Genomic DNA, 17,476 nt, shown 5'->3' on the forward strand with positions numbered 1-17,476 from the left:
GTGTGAACGTGGGGGAAGTGTGCGTCTCATCTGTGACATACTCCTTTGCCTTTCACTCTGCTGCAGCGCCTACAGGAAGTGCCACATATATCATGAATTTTATGCATAAGGCTGAATGTCAACACTGCTGTATAATTTTGGCGGAAAATGCTAAATGTCACCAACACCAGACTCTTTTTCACTCCCCCCCCCCCCCCCAACCTCTGGATGAAGCTTGCCTCACCAGAGGACGTGCCGGCAGCCAGCGGCCGCCACGGCAGCCGTCAGACCCGAACCGAAAGGCTTCAACTGTACGGTACCCGGTTGTGGCAGGAGCGGGGGGGTAGGCGACAAAAGCGAATGGGGGACAAGGAGGGTAATGAAAGTGGAGTTGAAGGGAATGAGACAAGCGGTTCTGTTTACCCTACACACACACAGATGCCTTTTTTTTACCAAAGAGGGAAAAGAAGGGAGACAGTATCACAAGGCCTCACCACGTGATTTAATTTCTTCACATACAGTTTTATCCATTTATTTTCCCTTAAGGAGCTTGAAGGGCTGAAAGAAATCTCTTACTCTGCTCTGTCTGACAGCAGAATACACTGTAGATCATATTCATACTTCTTTCATCTCTTAACTGAAGCTATAAGATCGCATTCCATATAAGATGAGAGAAAAAAAACACGTCTTTATTGTATAAAAAAATAACTTGGTATCTTTGGAAATGTTGGAGTCTTTCCTACAATTTAAAAGTTGTGAGAGTTTGAATGTTTGACAGCAACAGCTGCATTAAGTATTAAAGGCCAGGTTCACACAGATGATGAAATAAAAAATGTTTGGTCTTGCTTCTCGTCGATTCTGGTTGAGAAAATAGTTTTGATTTTATGGGAGCGAATTCTGGGATATGAGACTAGGATACTTTTGCACATGGTATTAACTAATCGCCACCCATTGCATTCTGTGTAATCAGATAAGCAGATTGGTCAGATGTGTTTCTGCTGCACTTTTTTTTTTCAGGGGAAGACTTTATAAGTACATCTGCTTTTTGTAGCTTTTGCCCAGTTGAGTGAGCGAGCAGGAAGTAGTTGAGTTGGCCGACCTTTCAACTCGCTCTGTGGATTGTGCTCAGACTGCCTTTCCACCTGACTGAGATCTGATTACCATCTCCAGATGTGGTCTGGTGCCTTTTCATAACAAAGTTTGTATTTCCTGATCTAGATAAGAATGATGAGGATGTTGTTATTGGAAAAAGTTACTTATTGAAATCTCTCAGAACTAGAATGTGACTCAGTTGACCACATAACTCCACCAAGGCCCAATAGTCCCATTTTACATTCAATAAAGCTGAGCCAAATAGGATCAGTTCCTTAAAAAAAATTCTGAAAATGCCTCATCTTGCAATGTTGAAAAGTGTTAAAGCATCTTGGAACTACCCCCTGTTTTGGATCTGCACCAAAAAGTAAAGGGTTCTTCCCTGAGCCATATCCTTCCTCCCTTTTTCCTGGTAAAATGTCAAGTTGTTTAACAAACAAACACAAATGAGAACATTACCTCCTTAGCGGAAGAAACCAGAAAGACACTTAGCGAGCACGCACTTCCAGCCGTCGCCATTTTATAGAAAGATTCTGCCGTTTATCCGGATCTCCTCCCACATTCGTTTGGGTTTTCCTTGGGTCACTCCCCACACCTCTTTAAGACTTCATGGAAATCGTATTAGTAGTTTTTACATAATCTGTGCTAACTAATACACAACGCTGATGGAAACAAACTCCTTGATTGGGGCAGTTAAAACCAAAACCATCGACATTTCTTTATACTTCCTAGGACTATACAACAAGCCATTTTTATCATTGCGGTGAAACAACCCTTTTATATTGTCTAAGTCTTTAATTGTCCACACCACTCTTTTAGACCCATCACACCAAAATGGGGAACAAAGAAGAACAAACACACACACACACACACACCCCACAGGGGATGGAAGGACGGAGTAAAGAAAAGATAAAGAGAGAGAATAAGTAGCCAGTGATGCAGATACGGCTTAAATTCTTCCTCCGAGGCAGGAGCCCACCAGCTGAGCTCCCCAAATGAAAAACTACACCCATTAATATGTATGTGGCGTGCTGGCATCAAACATTTTCAACAACACATACACCAGACACACACAAACACACAAAACAGGGGACTGTGCATGTACGCACACAAACACTTCACCAATACCAGGCAATAAGAGTTGCATAAACAAGTTTTATGTTCCTGCATTTTGAAGCTCTAAGTTTGTGCTTATGACCTTTAAGGTTGAAAGAGTGAATAATGAGGAGCGGAGCGAGTCAGCCCGCGAGGCTGCAGAGTGAAGGACGGAGATGGAGGGATGGCTGAGAGAAAGAGAGAAAGTAAGAAAGAAGAAATATGAGGGCGCTGCCATCTCATTTCTCCTCCCTCCGGCTCCCCCAGCTGTTGTTCTCCCTCTCTCTTTCTCTCTCTCTCTCTTTCAATAACTTTTCATTGTCACTCATCCCTCCAATCACCCCTAAACCACTTGTGCTGCACGCCCGACCACCCCCCACTGCCCTCCCCTCCACTCCCCCGCTCGCTCTCTCCCTCTCTTTCTTTCTTCATCCACACAAATGACTCAGTGAAACAGGTCAAGTGTTACAAAATTCCCCCTGCAGCTCAACCTGCCTAATACGAGGCCTGGCTCATTGCACCAAGACAAGTAATACATTGCCTCCTTGCTGAGAGGGGTTGGGGGGGCTCGAACACACCAGAGCGCCAACATCAACACACGGGGAATATGAACTGAGGAAATGTCCAAACATTTGCATACAACCATTTTTACACGTGTCAAATAGCTACAGCCACATTTATCCAATTTGTTTCTCCCGTTAAAGACGTTTGAAAAAAACTCCTATAACTCAACTTCTTCACTGAACCGTCTTTTACATTCAAATCAGTGGCTATACTGATTTTAAAAAACACGAATAAACCCCTAAAATCATCATAAACTGAGGCGCTATCTCACCAGGCAGAGAGAACCCTGTGATTACTGTAGAGTCATTCGATCCGGGAGTGAACACCACTTGTATCCATTCCCATTGCAGACAATAATCACATGTTAGTAGGTGATTTTCTTTTTAAAGAATAACAGAAAAATACTGTCATGTTTGTCTTTACCAAACAAACAGGAAATCATCACACCCTCATCCTGTTAAAGGAACTGAAACAATTCATTCAGTGGTCGAAAAATAACCTTTAACTGTTGAGCTTCTCCAAGCAAAAGATCTGATTCAATCACAGACTGTTCAGTATTCGGAGGATTTCTAGCTTCTCTATTTCTTTTGCGATATTAAACTAAATATTTTTGACTGTTCAATTTATACCCAGAGAGAAAAACAAGCCATTTGAAGACACCCCGCTCAACTTTTAGGATATTTCTGATGATTTTTGACATTTTATTTTGAACAGTATGAATCACAAACAATCTGCAGATTAATCCAAGTAAGTAAATACTTATTAACCTCAATTCTATTGGGTAAACACTCCAGTGTGAAAACTGGGAACAAGCCATGTTTAACCACACACTGCCAAAGCCTCTTTGTACCTCTCCCACCTCGCCATGCTAATGAATAGCAATTGGGCGACAGAAAACCCTGAAGCACTGGTGTAAAAGTGGCATTAAGAGGAGGACAGCAGAGTAAAGGGCCTGAAAATAGGATAAATGAGCCGGGGAAAAACTGAAGTCAATGCACACACTTGTCTTTCACTCGCCCAGAAACACACCGTGCTCGACACTACAATATGCAAGTATGTTTGCTCTGCAGGCAGAGTGCCGGGATATAGAAATCCAACAGCTCCATATATCATGATGGTGGGGACCTGTGGAGGATGAACGACCTGCGAGTAGTACCTGGACAGTGAGTGTAATACACAGATAAATAACCGGGAACTGGGAGCGATATGATGACACACAGACTCCCGGAGAGAAAATGTAAACCGCTGCACTCGCACACAGTGATAAACCGTCCAGAAAGGTTTTCTTGTTTGTAAGAGTTGTGTTTGTCTGACGCTCCCGGGAATGATGGTCGTTTGGGAGGGTAATGACTTAGGAAACTATAATGTACCGGAACATAAATTAATCAAATTCTGGGCCCTGCATGCATGCAGCCCCTGCGTGCTCTGTACCGTTTATTTTTGCACTTCACACCCTATTGTAAGCGCACAACAAAGAAGTTCCATCTATTGCACAAAGAGGAAAACATAATTCTCCTCTAATGTTTCCACCCCCTGCTCCTGTTGGAGGCAGGGCGGTCAAATCACAGCGCTGAGGGTGGGATGAACCAGTTATTACTGTCAAGGTGGCAAAGATCACATTCACATTTGTGAGAGCAATAAACGACTCCCGTTTATAAACACTTCACGTATAGAGGCTCTGTGATGCCAAAAGCCAAATTTGAATAACGTTTAATTTCCTCCTCTATGATAAGACCTTTTGTCCGATCAGGACCATTTTCTTCCATCACCGCCCAGAGCCGACAGTTGAAGGGAGCGGGGCTGGTGCAGCGTCGCTGTGCCTCGCATGGCAATGCTGAGCCCTTCTTCTAAAATCTACACTCGTCCTCATATTCGACACAGAAGTGCTCTTCAGGGCTGCTTCCAATGATTCCTCCACCGAGGGGCTGAGGGACAGGCGACATTGTTAAAATCACTGAACACCCTGTGTGGGGGGAGGGGGGGCACAGACGTGCAGGAGACCCACAGCATGTGTTGTAGTCCTGGATCTCCACAGGCACCCTACATGGGACCAAGTGGATTTGAAGCCCCAAGCTTGGGATTCTGTCGAGCGCAATCTTCTTTTTTTTTTTATCCAGTAGCAGCCATATTTAAAGGACCCTGCACGCCCCCCCACTACTGCAACCTGCATCCATTGTACAGTACTAGCTGTCAATCACATGCACATTACTCTATATGGGACCATCTTTTCCAAACTGGTCATAGTGTATTTAATAAGACTTGAAACTAATTTTAGAGAGCTTAAACTCATTATCAAAATGTTTACTGATGTTATAAATCAACGGAAACGTAGATTCATCCTCTGGAGTCTGCATGTCTTTCAAGAGAATACAGGTTTCAGGCACTAGCTCATTGGCTTCACTTTCCACACACTGGGTCTACGTGCATTTACAGCCTGTACATATGTAAATAAACACAGGCAACAGTGTTAATGACAGCGTCTCGAAGCTTGACGTGGTACTTTGAGTGAAAAGGTGAAAATAATTAATCAGTGCATTCTCACCTTTAGAATAGTTCCTCTGATTTCAACAGATTGGAGATTTGTTGGAAATGAGAAAAGAGGAAGTGGAATGATTAGAGAGGATTTTACACCCTGGGACTGGTTGGACAGCGCTGCCTGTAATAATTCAAAAGACACATACACACAGCGCTACACACACACAAAATCGCACACGTCCTTTAACAGGTTTACAATGCCCCAACATTTAGTCCACAGCAGACGATGAGAAGATAGGAGCAGCAGAGAAGAGGAAGGGGCAGGAGAAGTGATTACAGCGAAAAGAGATGTCTCGATAAGATGACAGACATCATAAGATGAATAGGGAGGCAGTCTGTGGATATAAAGGAGGCGATGACACATGCACATGAGCACACACATACACACACACTAACGCACACAATCTCATGAAGGTCTGACAGTCCTCTGTGCACTAGAGGCTGTTATTTCACGTCAAACAAAGAAAGCGGAGGAGACTTGAACTCTGCAGGGGAACCGGCCAGTGCAGATAAAGATCACTGCCGGTGAAGGCTCGCAGTCCGGTCGACTTCCCCACACTGTGTGTAGCAACACACTCACACTGGAAACACAGACAATACAGAAACACAGAACGGCCGGGGGATGACTGTATTTAGTGTTGAATATGCATTTATGTTAAATAAACGATATATTATATTCTACTAAGCATTTATTATAAAGGTATACTGTATCATAATGTATCTTATGATGTTATATAAGAATACAATTATAATGTAGTCGCAAAACAGTATAGTTATATTGTAATATGTGATACAATAGGGTTAAATGTATAGATAGCCTGTAGAACTATATTAATATATATTTATTGGATATGCTGCTCTGCAGGCTGAACATTTTGAGATGACGTCTTATCTTTATTTATTTATGATTATTTTTGCTTAATTTATATGTGCTTTTGCCTGCATGCCTCTGTCTCTTCAAAACAAGAGCATAATGTCATTGATATCATGATACACAAAGACATTTAAGAGAAATAAGTAGGGGTCATATTGTCATCTAACATCCAAACACCTAACGGAGGAAAGATGCACCCAACAGCACATATATTTGTTATTCAAAAGCAAACAGAAACTTTTTTTTCCCGGTTAAACTCCCACACACGAAACAGTGCCTACATTTGCATGCATATTCCATACTGTCAGGCAGGCAGACATCTGCACAGCAGTTACATGCACAAATGAACATGAGCACAATCAGCCAGCGTTTACTCGACTTGGCAGTCCCCAGGAGACAATCTCAAGTCCCTCACACCGAGTATTTGCAGACCGATTTTTGTTTTCTTTATCTTCATATTCATCTCTCATTCTGTGTGTTTGGATCTGAGTGTATGCAGGCGTGCGTGTGTCAGTGCGTGCATGTACTTTGTAAGAGCTGCCTGTTGAGACGGTGAATTAAACAGCAAGTGCATTTGATCTGCAATGCACTCCAGGGCAAATATACACAAAATGAGACAGACGCACACACACACACAAACACACACACACAGAGGCTTGCATACAGCATCAAAATCATTTCCGTCACAGAATCTATTCTTAGGAGCAGCAACAAACCATTCTTTCCCTGATATAAATCTCTTTTATTCATACCCACACACACACTCACACACAAATGTGCACACTTAGCTCAAAGCTACACTCCCTGGTGGTCATACTGCATTCACATAATGTTCTTTGTTTTTCATTTTCCAGAACAGGATTTGTTCCAGGTAAGTCACCGCATGAAGACCTTTTGTAGCTTATTTAACTCTCACGCACGCCAGCCTCTTCCATCTGGTCCAGGTTGGTGTTTGTGCAGATGCGTGGAGGTCAGCGGCGTTCTGAAGATGTCAGAGCTTCTCTCCGTCACACACAGACAGACAGACGAAACGTGCACACACACACACACACTGTGCGATCTGGTAGAAGCTAAATCAACACAGCTGCAACAACTCAGCGCTCATCATCCTCCTCCCTTCCCTCAGCCGTCTCCACTCCATCTTTAATCAGGCTTCTCCTCCCTTCCTCTGTTCTTTATTTTCGCCCTTTTGCTCTCTCCATCCTCCCAAACTCCTCCTCTCATCTCTTGCCTGTTTATTCAATCTTGCATTAGTCACTGTTCAATTTATACACCAGCTCGCACTCTGTAGCTTCTGCCAAAACACAAGGCCTCAGATCTCAGCGCCGCGCGTCCTCCTCGCTCTCCACACATCATGGACGCCCTCTGTGCCCACCCTCCACGGCACCACCCTCATTCTATCGCTCTCTCCCTGCCCTTCTCTGCCCTCCCAGCAGTTGGCCAAGCATGTGCTACCTCGGGGAGAGACGTGCCTCATCCAACAATGCACTGCAACCACCCTGTTACCTCCAAGCCCCTGTCAGCACAGGACAGGAAGAGTAAACGCCCCGTGGCCTCCAGGGGAAACAGGAGCATCCACTTCGGTCTGTCTGCCTGCCTGCGTGTGTATTTATCAGTGTGTGTCTGTCTGTGTGTGTGTCTGTGTAGCAGAAACACATCAACACACTGAATGACCAGAAGCCAGAGGATCGGATGTTGTAGTTTACCGCAAAGGGAAGAGAAATCATAGGATTTACCTGCTTTGCTCAAGATGATAATAATATTGTCTAGGTTGCTACAAATATGATTCAGGTAGATTTAAATCACCCTCTTCAAAAGTCACTGCATGTTTCAAGATTAAATAATGGATGAGTGGCTGTTCTTCCGATGATTCAGCAAATACAAGCTCAACAAATGTAAAGAAACTTAGCCGAGAACACAGATTAGAACAGATATTATCGTCCCAATCCTTTCCACAAAAACACAGACTGCACCATCGTCTCGAGCCACTGAGAAGCACCGTGACCCAATTCAACCTTCACAATCCACCGTGGCCAGAAAACAAAAGGAATCTGTCACAATCTGGCTCAGACGGTGTGAAATTAAGTTTAAAATATGCTGATTTAAATTGTATTTCAATGATTTAAATTGTATTTCAATGAAACAAGGACATGTGAGCAAGATAACAAACGGTGGAAGTAATAACTTGGTGTGGGAAATACAGCACAGTACTCTGGGACTTTAAACCGCGAGGTTACAGGACTGAATATTATTTCCTCATTCTGTAAAGAAGCTTTGAAAACCTTGAAAGGCAATATATAAATAACTAAGTGATTAATATTATTATTATTATCATCATCATCCTTCATTTGAGCTACAAAATTGATTGAAATGACATTTTCTTCTTTCATGGTCCCTGGAAAATGATTCTTACTGATTAGAATGATCCTCACCATGAGGGGCAAATTTAGCTTAGAGCGAAATCTCTCGACAACTGTTGAATTAACATTACATTTTTAATCATTTGGTGACCCCCCACCATTTTTAATCTAGTGCCAACTTTGTCCAACACTTTGAAATAATAAAACTATGTTTTTATAAAATATGTCCAGCAGCCTCAGCTAGTGCGAATTGGAAAATGGAAATCCTCGGCTAACTAGAGCAGTTTCAGGCCACTTTCAGTACATGTGACCTTTAGCTTTGACCACTGAAATCTAACCAGTTCATCTTTGAATCCAATGAATGTGTGAGACAAATATTAAAAGGTCTCTCTGTTTCTCTCTCTCGAGGAAAACAAGAGTTTTGTGAGGTCACATTAACCTTGAACTTTGACCTCCAAATTATGATCAGTTAATGTTTGTGTCCAAGTGAACGTTTTTACGACATTTGAAGACATTTCCTTAACGTGTTCACGAGAAAGTGACGTTATGCAGACAACCTGAAAACATGATTCCTCTGGCCTCTGCATGTTCACTTTCCTGCTCAGCATCAGTATTGTTACTGAGAGCATAATTGCATGCTGACATGAGCTTTTAGCTCAAAGTACCACTTTGCTCAACAGCAGCTATAAAGAGGTGCTAGCTGTAGACATTGGTCTTATTGTACAGTATGAAGAGAAAAGGCATCTGGTGTTAAACTCTGAAAAACTCATCTAACCCAGCAGACATCAGCAGACACTTGTTATCCGACCTTGTGATGCTCTGTCAGATTTATACTGCAGCCATCTTCATCGTCTCACCCTCCTCAGGAGCTTTTCTCCGTCAGTCTATTCTTCAGCAAATGAACATGTGCAGGGATTGAGGTCAGACTGACTGACTTGGCCAGTACATTCCATTGTTTTGCCATAAAAACTCCTTAATTGCCTCGTCTCTGTGCCGAGGGTCACAAAGTGCGTTAACACAAATTCCAGTAACTGTAGCCGGAGATTTGAGGATTCACCACAGGCAGAGATAGAGCCAATAGAAAAATATGCAGGAAGCTTCTTTCATAATTGGGGTCAGAGGCAGACACTTGCTTTAATCCTCTTCAACGCCCAGGTCACTGCATCCATCACTCAGACATCCATGCAACAGGCCTGGCCATTCATCACTCACTCTGGGATTTATTAGTCAGGCCTGGAGCTGGAGGGTGAGAGGTTAAATGAGGAGCAGTGCGTTAGCAGTTATCAGCATAGAGACGAGAGTGGGTGTCTCTAACCCCCAACACCCACACACACCCACACACACCAACACACACACACTTTTAAATCAACACTGGGCCAGAGCATTGCTGCCGGAGCTGAAGTTCAATATAGAGCTATACAAAATAAATATATGTAGACAGTACACACACACACACACACACACATGTACACACACTAATCTGAGAACACTCCCTGAATCCATGGTCACTTTCACACTTGCAAACATTCTATAGCGATCAGATCTGAAGGAACCCAGCGCAGCTCTCAGCGGGTGACTAAACACATGAACACACTTCTTCAGCACACTGCATGAACAGAGAGCATGCTCAGTCGGTCAAATACGCCAAATGCACACACACACACACACACACACAGCTTAGAATAAACAGGGCCACTACCAGCTAGCCGTCTTGCCCAGGGGCACTGCACCATGTCTCATCACTGTAAGCTAATGTTCAACACAGTGGTGGTGCTCGGCGTAGCTGCTGTCACTTTGGCTTCATATCCAGGTTATTTGCTCGGCGTTCATTGTGTCCAGGTTCCTCGTCACGGGGTCACCACTTATGAGGTGCATACCTTTTCTCCTGTCTGACAAATGCAGACAGAAATGCAAGTGATGCCCGAGCGTTCACTCCCGTCCGCAGCTTAAAAGCATTTTCTGCTGCGCCCGTGTCTTTAACATTCAGCTAGAAAAACCAAAAGGAGTCAGTGTGTGTCTGTGTGTAAGTGCTCTCTATCTCGCCAGCCTCAAATCCAAAGCAATTAGATAGGCCAGATGGTGGGCTGGACTCACAGTAAATGGCTGTGCATTGACAGAAGAAGCTCGCTACAAAAATGAACTGTGACAAAGAGCCAGGATGACACACACATGCACAAACATGCGCACAAACACACCCACGTGCACACACACATACACGATGGGCTCATCGAGGACACACTGCCATAACCGCCATAAACCGACAGTCAATGTTATGAGGACGTTAACAACACAATTAGATTTTTGTTTTTCGTCAGGGACACAGAGGGCGTTATTGTTTGTTGACCAAACACGGCAGGTGCACACACACACACACACACACACACACACACACACACACACACACACACACACACACACACACACACACACACACACACACACACACACACACACACACACACACACACACACACACACACACACACACACACACACACACACACACACACACACACACACACACGCACACACACGCACTCACGGGCCACCACATTCACAGATAAACCTGTACACACACGGACAACCCTCACCGTGGCCTTTTGTTAAAATTTGACCAAACCAGTTCGGTTTTGTCACAGTTCAAACAATGCAGCCTTTGAGAGGCGCTCCATTCAGCCAGTTTCAGCTGGGCCTGCACATTCCCCAACTGAAAACACAAACTGCCTCCCTGCAGGAAAAACCACTGAGGCCACAGCGCAACATTCCTCGACTCGGTCCTCTCCTCCCTGTGTCTGTGCACAACGATTTCCCTGAAAGGTGTTCGGGGCCCCATGGAGAATAATTATTATACATCTCGAAATAAGAGTGCATGTGCTCTTCATTATCGTCCTGCTAAGGTGAAAAAATCTAGAAACACCTGCTCTTTAAACCACTACAGCATGCTCCTTCATACACCTGTTACCAAGGCAGCAAGTTTACTGCAGCCAACCAGGATACATATACAAATCAGAGATCCTGGGAGGAGGTGGAGCTACAGCACAACTGTAACCGACAAAATGGCTTCTCATATTTCTGAGCTCAGTTTCCCACACGCCCGTTATCGCACTTGTGTTGGCACAAACGCAGAGATTTATCAAAAGTGAAACAAGACAAACAGGCCGACCAGGAAATGAGTGAGAGGAAAAAAAAGGAGCAGGTTTCTGTGTGCGGAGTGAGAATGATGGGTGACAAGAAACAGAGGCCACTTCATAACCCAATCACTTAATCTATAAATCTAATCAGTGAGAATCAATGACTGGTGCTTCAGTTCAATCCGGCTCCTCAATCATTCAGGATAAGTGTGAGAGAGGCAGAGGGAAGACGAGGGGACACAGACACCACACGCTGCAACGCTTGGACATTTCAAAACTCAAGAAGTCTTTAATAGCAACCAAATACGAAAAAATATAGAAAGACTTGACACAAAATAGTGACAACAACTGTAATTCGGTCTTTTTAAAAGGACAAATAATAAATTTCAAATAAAAAAAGAGATACAAAAAAGAGAAAACACCTTTTTCACAGACAGTCAATAATAAAAAGCACATTTTGGGGTAAGACTTTTTTTCGACATGTGTACAGTTCATTTGTATAGAAGAAGCACATTTGCCAGTTTTGGCAGCAATCACAGCGCAGCAGTCATGAATAAAGCACTCAGAAAACATAAATTATAAAGCACTGCAAAATAACAGAAAAGAGGAGAAACTGTAATAGGAGAAAATAAATTCTTCATGCTTGCCGTCACTGAGAAATACACAAACGTGACACCATAAATTAGTAATTTTTCCTCTGCTACATATTTATATATTTATACTATGTACACAGGAAGGTTTTCTCTATTTGTTTTCTTTGATAAGTGAGACGGGAAACGTTAAGGCTTTGATTAGTCATCAGATGTGTGGAGCCGAAGAAAAAGCAACAGAATGTGGCTCTCCGGTTTAAAAAAAAGAGATTGGACAGTTTCACATTAACCTTGTGCTAGAACCAAGACCAGTATCTGGGATTTCTCTAAAAGCATTTTGTCTGATAACTTTTACTTGGGTGCAGAGGTTAGTGGCAAGAGTGTGTGTGTGTGTGCGTTTGTGTGGAGGTGGTCGCGGTGCCGCAGGTGGCAGTGAGAGAAATGGAAAACAGACTTTGGAGCCGAATAAGAATCCTGCAGGAGGAGGAGGAGGTCAGCGCGGTGGCTTATATCTCATGTGTAGCACAAAAGTGGGACGGACAAACTGTTTCCTAAAGAGTGTGTTTCTCTGACAGGAGGTGAGGGGTGCGCATCCCTGAATGTACGTGGCAGCCTTTGTTCTACTTGGTCAATGTTTTGAAAACCGGGTTGGACTGTTTGCGGGAATGGAGAGCAGCGGAGCGGGGAACGCGTCGTGCTGCAATTCTTTCCACTCTAACAGGACACAGTATATGTCCTGACGGAGCCACTGGGCAAGAAGGGAAAAAAAGTTTGTGTGTGACTGTGTGTGTAGCTATGCGTGCGTATTTGTGTGGGCTTGTGTCAGGAGATGGCAGAGTTGTCAGGTATGAGGTGTCTTCTGCACAGTTTGGCTGTGGGAGTGAGCATAACGAGGGTGACTGAGGGTTTTGTGTGTGTGGGCGAATGTTTCTCTGCATTCTGCGGATGTGTATGTACAGTATGTAGGTATATATACAGTGTGTGTGTGTGTGTGTGTGTGTGTGTGAGTCTTCCAAATGCACAATAATATCCCAGTTTGCCAGGTTTCCGTGGTGACAAAAGGGTGGCTATTCAGGTTACAGCCCCAACGGCAGAGATAGAGATGTCCCAAAGCCCCAGAGCATCAGGAAAACACACACTGACAACTACACACACACACACACACAGAGCAAACAAACAGACCATCTCTAGAGTGGTTACAGTCTACCCGATTCTGTGTGTATTTCTGTATTGTGCAGGGCATCTGTCAAGGAGAGGGAGAAGCCAATTGTGCATAAAAAAAAATAAAATAACTGTGCTTGTGTGGAGATGCAGGCAATGCCATCTTGCACATACAAAATATACAAGCATGTATTATTTTCGGCTTCAGGTAAACTAAGCTCAGCCAGTTCAGGGTGTTAAAAACAACCAGACTGCTGAGGTACTCATTAAAAGTTACATTCTGAATGCCCTCGGAGACATGTGGCCTTACGGGTTCTTCATCCCCACTTCCACAGCACTGGCAACACCGGCTCCATTGATCTGATATTTACATTTTTCATAAATATCCACATTTTCACGAAAAAAATAAAAATGCTTACATATATAGTACACAGATACATGACACCAACATGTACATACAGCAGTTTTGTCCCTTGTCACGATTTTTTTTTTCTTATCCCCCACAAGAATTACCCTCATTACACTCTTTGTAGTGGTGACACACACAAGTGCAAAAATAAGTAATGCATTTTTATTTTGAGTGGTTGCGACAGATCACCTGTGTTCAGTAAACGTACTGTACCCCGGTTTGACAGGAGCTGCGTTAATGTAGAAACTAAGGCCATTGGACAATAATCCTGTTGAACACACCGGCTTACAATATGCCAGACGGTGCTCACACACTAAACGCTGTCTCTATTTTTTGTCGTCTGCCTCCTAGTCTCCCTCCACCTCTCTAAAGGTTAACAGCCATCACAATGGCAAGCGAGGACTGTCCGACTCTGTTCACGTCCATAGTTCAAGGGCAGAAACAGCCGCGATAAGAAATGCGGGCGAGTCATCCTTGCCCTTGGCAATGGGTCACCCTGCGTTTGACCCCATGACCTGCAGCGCACGGCAACCCAGATCTCTGCTGGGCCTCCGCAGAGGTCAGGACAGTCATCTGGACCACGCTCCCCCCCCCCCCCCCAATTCCCAGTGGGTCAAAGGGGAGTTGATCAGAGAACCAGGGAAAGCGTGATTAGAGGAGCTGCAGTGGAGCCTCTCTCCAAGATTGTCCATCACAGTCATCGAGTGGCAGCTACAGGGACGCACACGCTCGTGTACACACTGAGCCTCAAAGACTGCGGCGCACAGCAGCCGCGGGAAAATGTTTCTTTGAGCCGGCCTCAGGTGGCTCGTTACAAGGATAAATTAACAGTCAGGGAACAATCAGCCCCGAAGCTGCATCGTAAAAGACGTGTTCGCTGCTTGTTGCCTGTGAGTCAATATGACTCCCATTGCTTTAGTGTGGACGCAACCTTTTATGTTTCCCGATCAATTCACGACACTTAACAACATCCGCTAATGGAAAGAAATATTACACAACCTCATTGAAAATCTATCGAAGCTGACGCGCTCACTCGTTGGGGGGGGGGGGGGGGGGGGGGGTTATAACGACTCCTCTTATAGGAGGAGTTGGTAAGAGTCTGTGCGGTGGAGTGAACATGGCCACTCCAGGTGGATTTGTCAGTCCTGGCATGTCAGGGCAGGCTGGGCAGGGATAGAGTAAGTGGGCCGTTTGACACATCAGGAGCCGTAAAATACTTCCCTGGTCTCCGCGGCCCTGACCTCGACACTGCCCCGGATAAATCAGAAACTCCCCATAAACACTGGGAGAGAGGGGTGAAGAGAGGGAGCGATGGAGGGATGATAGAGAGATGGAGGTGGGAGGAGGGTGCAATCACCACGTCATAAACGATAAGTGGTGGCAATCTGTTGGTCCCGGCTAAGCGAGCGACTTCACGGCTCATTACCAATCAAGCCCCTCCTGTCAGGAGCGCTCCGAAGAGACGGGGACGAGGAGGACGAGAAGGAGAAGAGACGTGCTCCTCTCTAGTCCTCTTGCATCCCTCTCTCCATCCCTTGACCCTGTCACATTGGCTACATCTCACTCCCTCATCTCTGGTTTGCCATCTTTTACCTCCAGGCACGGCACAAAAGTTTGCGTTTGAATACCTTGTTGAGAAGATGGTTCCAACTCTGCAAACTCACTTTGTTAAAATCAGCAGCCACTGCATTTGTGCAGCAATTAAGGGTCAAATGTTATTTTTTTAAATTGTGTGATTCAAGTGTCTACTGTGATGGATGGTTTGCCATTGTTTTTTTGTTTTTTTTTTAAGTTTGAGAGGAAAGTGGAGAGAGAGTGGAAAGGAGAACTCGCCAGCAGACGTGAGAAACGCATTGTTTTCTTTTCTAAAATCACTTGATGGTTACAGTCTAAACCTTCAGATGTTTTTCCCACAAACCCATCACTAGCTACTAACTACCAACCAGCTGTCAGAGCACAGAGCATTGCCAAAACAAAAGGGTTCCCACAGGAGGACTGGGAATAGCAAAACTGAAGTGCCTGACAACCCCTTCTAAGGTTTTGGTGAACATAAGAGTGAATATGCATGTGCGATGCCTCCTCTATAGCAAAGCTTGTATCATGATTCCATTATTCTCCTCCTACACTTCATAGTTTCACTCCTTCAGTCTGTGGAGGGTCCTTGTCAGTGTCCCAGTGAGAGCCATGAGCAGAAGTGGTGGGAGACAGGTTGTTTCTTTTCTGTTTGATTTTCTGCTCTCAGGGACCAGACATCAGCAACACTGCTTTTAACCACATTCCCCCCCCTCCCCTCCCCTCCCCTTCATTCAGTTCGTTCTGGGGCTGCGCTGTGATTTAATAACAAGACATATTTAAAATCAATTTTCAAAAATAAAAGTGGAATCATTTTCTCGTTTCTATCAGACAGGAATCCTGAAACCACAACATCTTCGGGAGGGATCCTCCATCACTCTTTTTTTTTTCTCCTTTTTCCGTCTCCTCCTCCTCCTCTATACGTAAACTGCAGTCCGTGAGATGACGGAGCCATCCCGCTGGGACTCCATGTCGTCATCCATGTAATCTCCGATTATATCGTCCTGGTCGTTGGGTGGGCGGAGCTGAAGGATGGGGGCCCCTCCGGTGAAGTTGTCATACCTCTCCTCCTCCTCCAGCTCATCAAACTTCCTCCTCTCCGCGTCATCTAACTCATTGCTCAACAGGATGTCTTGGGCGGTGGGTGTGGTGAGGGGCTGGTGGTGGTTGTTCTTCTCCCCGAGGGCCTGGTGGGACGAGCTCTCGTTGTAAACATAGATGGGCCCGTTGTTGTTCCCGCCCCCCACGCCGCCGGGCCCCGCACCTCCACCCGTGCCATTCTTGCTGGCCTTCTTGCCGCCGCCAAACATGCGCGTCTTCATGTCACTGCCGCCATTGGCCCGGTAGCCCTGCTGCTGCCTGCGGCTACGGGTGACGAGCACGGCAATGAGAGCGGCGACCAAAAGGAGGGCCAGCAGGGAGCCAATCACAGCTCCCGCCACCACGCCGGCATTGGATGGGTTCACTGTGGGCTCTGTAGGAGGGAGGACAGGCAGGGGGGGGGGGGGGAAGAAAAGGAATATGGTTGAGAGAGGGGTGGAAAAAAAGAGAACAGTGTGAAACACAGAGAGAGGGCAAGGAGAATAAGATAGAGCATAAAAAGGTGACCCAGGAAACAGTAATGTCAAGGAAAAACGACAAAGGGGAAGAGGAACAAGGAGAGAAAGCAGGGGTGGGATGATGTCAGTGGTGCTGGTCTGAGCTGTACTCAGTCAAGTGTGTAAAAGTGTTGAGGTGTCGGTACAGTCAAGTGTGTGGGTGTGTGTCTGTGTGCGCATGTTTGCTGAGCCTCCTTCTACACTGTCATTTCCTCTTCTTCCCTCAGAGCTGCTCCTGTCCCCATTCCCACAGCCACAACAACGTCTCGGCCACGTTGCCCCTCATGTTGTCCTTGAACAGCGAGGGTCTGTCAAAGGGACCAGCCACAAATCACACTGTAGGGCCGGGGGGGGGGGGGGGGTGCAAGACGCGCACACACACACAATTTTCTGAAGGAGCGGTAAATGTCGTCCGCAAGGCAGAACAGGTGGAGGCCATGCAGGGGAGGGTGGTAATGATGGATTGAGGAAGGGAGGGAGGAAATTGGATGAAGAACGTGAGGAGGAGGAGGAGGA

General features: G+C 45.2%; 1 protein-coding gene across 4 annotated transcripts in view; it reads right to left on the bottom strand.

Moving 5' to 3' along the window:
• LOC128448977 (nectin-2) overlaps positions 1 to 17,476 on the bottom strand; it is an 80,406-nt gene that overhangs the window by 21,266 nt on the left and 41,664 nt on the right. For 2 of the 4 annotated variants that reach the window (XM_053431898.1, XM_053431902.1), the window contains exon 7: positions 14,835 to 16,836. The exons of the other annotated variants lie outside the window; for them this stretch is intronic. In XM_053431898.1, coding sequence (XP_053287873.1) covers positions 16,280 to 16,836 — 557 coding nt within the window. In that variant the 3' untranslated portion in view covers positions 14,835 to 16,279. Of the gene's footprint in view, positions 1 to 14,834; positions 16,837 to 17,476 lie in introns of those variants that run through there. 4 annotated transcript variants of the gene reach the window in all.

Source organism: Pleuronectes platessa, chromosome 10 (genome assembly GCF_947347685.1).
Source record: "Pleuronectes platessa chromosome 10, fPlePla1.1, whole genome shotgun sequence".
In the NCBI taxonomy this organism is placed as follows: Eukaryota; Metazoa; Chordata; class Actinopteri; order Pleuronectiformes; family Pleuronectidae; genus Pleuronectes; species Pleuronectes platessa.